At 41.9% G+C, this 6,631-nt stretch overlaps 1 protein-coding gene across 1 annotated transcript; it reads right to left on the minus strand.

Moving 5' to 3' along the window:
- Window positions 1-4,062: 4,062 nt before the first annotated feature.
- Window positions 4,063-6,192, minus strand: LOC126469602 (putative nuclease HARBI1). Its single transcript, XM_050096725.1, has 2 exons — window positions 5,874-6,192; window positions 4,063-5,134 (listed from the first exon to the last, which is right to left on the minus strand). The coding sequence occupies exons 1-2, from the start codon at window positions 6,176-6,178 to the stop codon at window positions 4,774-4,776; spliced, it is 666 nt and encodes a 221-aa protein (XP_049952682.1). The 5' UTR covers window positions 6,179-6,192; the 3' UTR covers window positions 4,063-4,773.
- Between the last annotated feature and the right edge of the window lie 439 nt (window positions 6,193-6,631).

The raw sequence follows: 6,631 nt of genomic DNA on the forward strand, positions 1-6,631 counted from the left end.
AAGACTACTTGAAACCGACTATGTAGCTGCATAGACATGATGTCATACAGACGAACGCTTCGAACAGAGTTGCAAGTACCCATCAAAAAAGTGGTGCAGTAAAAAAGCCTACTCGAAACAGTGGTCGAAACGTAAGCCTATAACAAAAATATGGCGATGAAGCCACATAACTCAAAATGTTTCATTTGAACTGAAACGACGTTTATTTAGTAACTTACAACCTCATCACCCACCGCCGCAATACGTCACACCTGAAAAATGTGAAAGATACATCTCAGAAGCTATGTGGCCAAAGTTCCTCTGTTATTGTCCATGAATACAGCTTTCAGTAAACATCTGTTAGTATTTTTACTGTGAACCTTAATCACAGTTCTGGATAACTGTAAGACACACATTAGTTCTAATTGGTTTGAGTTTTGATAAGTTTGTGAAATGGTTTTACATTGTAGTTTTATCTTTCCACTTACCATCATAAAGGAAGCCTATTATTCCACGCGGGAAGTATACTACTGGCCATTAAAGTTGCTACACCAACAAGAAGTGCAGATGATAAACGGGTATTCATTGGACAAATATATTATCCTAGAACTGACATGTGATTACAACTTCAAGCAACTTGGTCAATAGATCCTGAGAAATCTGTACCCAGAACAACCACCTCTGGCCGTAATAACGGCCTCGATATGCCTGGGCATTGAGCCAAACAGAGCTTGGATGGCGTGTACAGGTGCAGCTGCCCATGCAGCTTCAACGCGATACCACAGTTCATCAAGAGTAGTGACTGGCGTCTTGTGACGAGCCATTTGCTTGGCCACCATTGACCACAACGTTTTCAATTGGTGAGAGATCTGAAGAATGTGCTGGCCAGGGCAGCAGTTGAAGATTTTCTGTATCCAGAAAGGTCCGTACAGGACCTGCAACATGCGGTCGTGCATTATCCTGCTGAAATGTAGGGTTTCACAGGGATCGAATGAAGGGTAGAGCCACGGGGCGTAACACATCTGAAATGTAACGTCCACTGTTCAATGTGCCGTCAATGCGAACAAGAGGTGACCGAGACGTGTAACCGCACACCATCACGCCGGTTGATGCGTCAGTATGGCGATGACGAATATACGCTTACAATGTGCGTTCACTGCGATGTCGCCAAACACCGATGCGACCATCATGATGCTGTAAACAAAACCTGGATTCATCCGAAAAAATGACGTTTTGCCATTCGTGCACCCAGGTTCGTCGTTGAGTACACCATCGCAGGCGCTCCTGTCTGTGATGCAGCGTCAAGCGTAAACGCAGCCATGGTCCATGCTGCTGCAAACGTCGTCGAACTGTTCGTGCAGATGGTTGTTGTCTTGCAAACGTCCCCATCCGTTGACTCAAGGATCGAGACGTGGCTGCACGATCCGTTACAGTCACGCGGATAAGATGCCTTTCATCTCAACTGCCAGTGATTCGAGGCCGTTGGGATCCAACACGGCGTTCCGTATTACCCTCCTGAACCCACCGATTCCATATTCTGCTAACAGTCATTGTAGCGGTAGGCTACAAACCTCCCTTTATCAAAGTCGGAAACGTGATGGTACGCATTTCTCCTCCTTACACGAGTCATCACAACATCGTTTCACCAGGCAACGCCGGTCAACTGCTGTTTGTGCATGAGAAATTGGTTGGAAACTTCCCGCATGTCAGCACGTTGTAGGTGTCGCCACCGGCGCCAGACTTGTGTGGATGCTCTGGAAGCTAATTATTTGCATATCACAGCTTCTTCTTCCTGACGGGTGAATTTCACGTCTGTACCACGTCATCTTCGTGGTGTAGCAATTTTAATGGCCAGTAGCGTAGCAGACAGAATCTCCTGTTATAGCCTGGCAAATGGAAGCAACCGTCCAGTCAAAATATCAAGAATGCGTGGTCCCATCTGCACAGTTATTGAGCCGTCTTAACCAGATACTAGGAGACTCTGGCTCTGTGCCCCCAACATCGGCGGATCGTTGCAGACCTCGCACCATTCGTACCCCTGTTGTGGAGGAGCAGGTGATGCAACGAACGGAAGAAGAACATGAAATCACTATACGTAGAATTTCGGTATCCATCAGGGTTAATTATCCTATAGTCTTGTTGAACCTGCATGAACAGTTGCTCTACCCATATCACGAGCAGCGTGTCCAAGCTCTTCGTCCACAATAATAGCCTGACAGGATGCAGTTCCGCCAGTGGATGTTGTTAAGATGTAATCAAGATTCACTTTTCACAAGAAAGACACTATTCACAGCGAGGGTGATTTCGCGAGGGATGGGACTGTCAGTTTTCATAACCAACGTGTGTGGGTTGAAGTACCTCCATACCAAGCTGAAGCAGCAAGGCATCAGTGCCCACTTTCAGTTAATGCATGGGCTGGAATTATTGGCGATAAACTAGTAAGACCTTGCATACTACCAAATAGCTTCACTTATGCAAGGTAACTTTAGCTCCAATCCAACGACGTCCGTGTCTTGCTAGAGAAGGACCATTCCAACAAAGGCTGGAGATTTTGTACATGCATGATGGAGCACAAGGTCATTTTCTCAGAAACGTTGGAGACCACCTCAAACAGGCATTTAAAGAACAATGAATTGGTCGGTGAGGTCCATTATGTTGGCCAGCTTGTTCCTCTGATCTTAATTCTTTGGATTTTCGGTTGTTGGGACATTTGAAATCTTTGGTGTTTTCAAGACTACTAAGGATGTGCAAACACTATAGGAACGAATAATCGACGTCTGCATGCGCATTCGTAAGCAGTCTGGAATTCTTCAGAGAGTGCGCGATTCTCTAAAACAGGGGTTCCCAACAAAATTTTCTCGAGGACCCCCTCATCGAGCATTATTGGTACCTTGTCATATCACAACATCAAGTACCTAAAAAAGCCAAATTAAGAGGCTTTTTATAAGTTTTCTATTTTTGGTACTTAGAAAAAACATTGACATATTGATCATTGAAAAAATATTGAGCTTAAAACTTTTTCAATTTAGCCATCATTGTTATTGTTAAATTTTTTATTATTGCTCAAAATCTTTGTCTTCAAATATGGGTGTTTAGTATAACAAACTCCTTTAAAAAATCAAAATTGAGTATGAACTGAAAATGACAGGAAAAAATTAAAACTGAGTATATTGGTCTTTCAAGTGTACTACACTTGAGATTGTATTGAGTAGAGATGTTTGAAAAATAAGAAAACACTAATTTCATACAAGCTATTATTTATTTTAAAAAATACAGTTACAATAGATTACCCAATCAGTAGACAGTTTTAATTTTCAGTTCTTAATGAGATGAGTTCAATCTGACCTTTGAGTCCATTATTTCTGAAATATTAGGTTCCAAAGTTAAAACTTTCACTCTGAAATCCGACCGCATATCGAGCTGATTCCTATATTTGTTTTTCATGAAACACATGGAAGAAAATGCTTGCTCACACCGATATGTGGTTGCAAATGGAAGGATCTTTTTCATTGCCTTATCTCCAAGTTTCTTGTATTCCTTGCGTGCTGATGCCCAGAAATCTGTAATTTTATCACCGATGAAAATGTTTATCATCGTAGCACAACTGGACAGATCCACATGTTGATCTTGCTCTTCTTCAGTGAGGCCTTGGATTTTGTCTATTTCTTCACAGCTGAAGGGATTTCTAATCCATCTGTCGTCAGGGTCAAGGTGCGATTCCGAACACGACCGCAGACCGCAGATTGCACCGACCGGCTGCAGGAGGCACCACAGGTTGCCATTGTTTGCAATGTGACGCGTGCTGAACGCGGCGGCAGCCTCGTCTGCCGCCGTGTTCCTCCTTTGGCGGCAGACCGCACATCCGGCCGGTCAGGGACCAGTAGCGCCGCTGCCGCCGAACCGCACAGCGACCGGAGACTGCTTTTACTGGCCGAACATACCCAGTTCAGTGAAAATGAGTTTCTCGGACTCCGATGAAGAAAAGTTAATTAACAGTGTGGCGAAATATTCTTTAATTTATGACGCAGGGCATGAAGAATACAGAAATGTTTTAGTGAAAGATAACGTCTGGAAAGCTATAGAGTTAAATAAAACAAGTACGTACATTCAACCAATTATTTAATAACAAATAGATCCGTATGTGCACTAACAATTATTATATGAAGATGTTAAAAAGGCAACAGTATATATGTTTCGTCTTACATAAATCATTATTTACAATCCATTGTTATTCACAACTCATTGTTAACTGCTGCCTCTTGACACGCCACAGAACCGTATTTACTGGAGAAAAAATCTTTAAGTTTGTCTCTAATTTCAAAACCACTGCTGTTTAGAAATCCTCCAAAACGAGGAAAGCTATGCATGTTGTTTTGGCTGGTTGCTTCGTTAAAACTATAGCGATAAAATGGAATACCATTTTCTTCAAGATAACCGTCTCGTAGCAAATTGTGTAAACAACATGCCGACAAAACGAGGTCGTCTGCCACTTCAGGCGCCACAGCAATAGGACTATAAAATACCATAAATACTCGGCTTAATAGCCCAAAGGCGTTTTCTGACACTCGACGAGAACGGCATAATCTATAATTATAGATATGTTTGTCTCGATGTGATGCAGCAACTCTTCTGGAATAAGGTTTCATCATACAGTCACTGAGAGCAAACGCTTCGTCTCCTATCAGGAAATGTGGTAATATCACATCTGTGCCTGGCAAACATTTTGGTGGAGGTATATTAAACTCCTTTGCGGCTATTTTCTTGCCTATAGCCGATTTCTGAAATACACCGTTATCAGACTTTTTCCGTAAGCGCCGACATCAACGCTAATGAATTTCCAATTTGCGTCCACAATAGCCAGCAGAACAATTGAAAAAAATCTTTGTAATTAGAAAACAGAGATCCACTTTTCTCTGGTGCCCTTATGTGAACATGTTTTCCATCTATAGCGCCTACACAATTAGGTATATTGCATTTAAGCCAAAATTCTTCTTCAATACGTCTGAAATCTGATTCAGTAGAAGGTGGCATCAACATGGGCAGCAGCCTTATTCTTAATATCTTCAAAACATTTTTAACAACTCTTGATATGTAAGATGGCGATATACGATACGCAAATGATAAAGACCGGTAACTTTCGCCTGTGGCCAAGAATCTGAAACAAACGAAAACATACAGCTAGTATAATTTCCATTTACAGGTGATGACTGTAAGAAAAAGTGGAAATTTTTAAGGGACGGTTACCAGAGGTTCAAGAAGAAAAGCAAATTAGGAACGGGCACTGCTGCCCCAGAAAATTCAAAAACAAAATGACACGAACAGCTATCGTTCCTTGACAGTGTTGTACAACACAGATCTAGAGGAACAAATATTACATTGACATCGTCACAGACAACAATACAAGAAAGCCAAGAAGACAGTGGAGATCGAACTCGTCAACTGGACCTTTCGGCATCACAGGAAGAAAATAGGGCAGGAGCACATACAATAGGAAATAGTGGTGAAACATCTGTGGTAACAAACGATGAACGTTATGTGCCAGCACGGAAAAGAAAACACAGTAAATTTCGTAGTAATGATGATACAATATTAAGAATTTGGAAAGAAAGGACGAAATGAGGCCAAATTTACTAAAAACGTTTACCGAACACAGAGATGATGATACTGACTTATTTTTCCGTCAAATCAGCACAGTTGTAAGGAGTTTACCTCCAGTTTATAAGGGAGAAGCCAAAAGAAAAATTAGTATGATCGTTTCTGATTATGAAACAATGGCTGCAAAGTGCAACATCCATCAGCCACATGATAACACCAGCCCTCAACCTCCACAACTCTCTCACAAAGTCTTGGAACTGCAGCACAATCTAATAATGTATAAAATTTTGTGGACTTACCTCAGCGTCAAATATAATTTTTCTTCTGCACTTATTGCTTTTCTTAGGCACTGTGGCATTATGTCATCTTTAATAACACTGAGCACGAAAGTAAACTGTCTATTATTTAAACGACAGTAGCTCCTGAAGATATTTTCATCACCTAATAAATGTCTTTTTATTAGTGCTGTGTAACTACCTTCTGCAGTTCTACGTGTATATAAAGGCATTACCAGCTTTCGTCTTTTCCTGGAATGCAACAATAAAATGTCATCGTCTTCCTCTTCCAACAACAGCGCAATAACAGCGGCGGTGTTAACAGACATCTCGCCTCGCGCAGTTATTCCCGGCAACTTCATAGCTTGTCTGTCGCTGCGTTTCGCAACGCACCGACTGCAGGCGGCAGCGTTGCCATCTGTCTTCTGTAGCCGCGGTCTGTCGCTGTTGCCGTGTTCGGAATCGCACCCTAAGTTTCAGGGAAATACTCTGAAAGTGGTGACTAGGCTGCATAGATGCTCGGCTACATTGATCTTGATCTGGTCAGTCAGACTCTCCTCTGATGACTCCAAGAATTGTTTTAAAGTAGAAAAGTTATTTAGTGACTCGTTTTCTATCCTTGACGCCCAGATCTGACACTTTTTGACCATAGCACTAATCTTATCCTCAGCTTTGAACATGTCTACATTTTTTTTCTACTAAACTTAAGTTTAACATATTCAAGTGTTGAACCACATCAGTTAAGTACGCAACTGAGCAAAGCCAAGAGAAGTTAGTGAGGA

Source organism: Schistocerca serialis, chromosome 3 (assembly GCF_023864345.2).
Source record: "Schistocerca serialis cubense isolate TAMUIC-IGC-003099 chromosome 3, iqSchSeri2.2, whole genome shotgun sequence".
NCBI lineage: Eukaryota > Metazoa > Arthropoda > Insecta > Orthoptera > Acrididae > Schistocerca > Schistocerca serialis.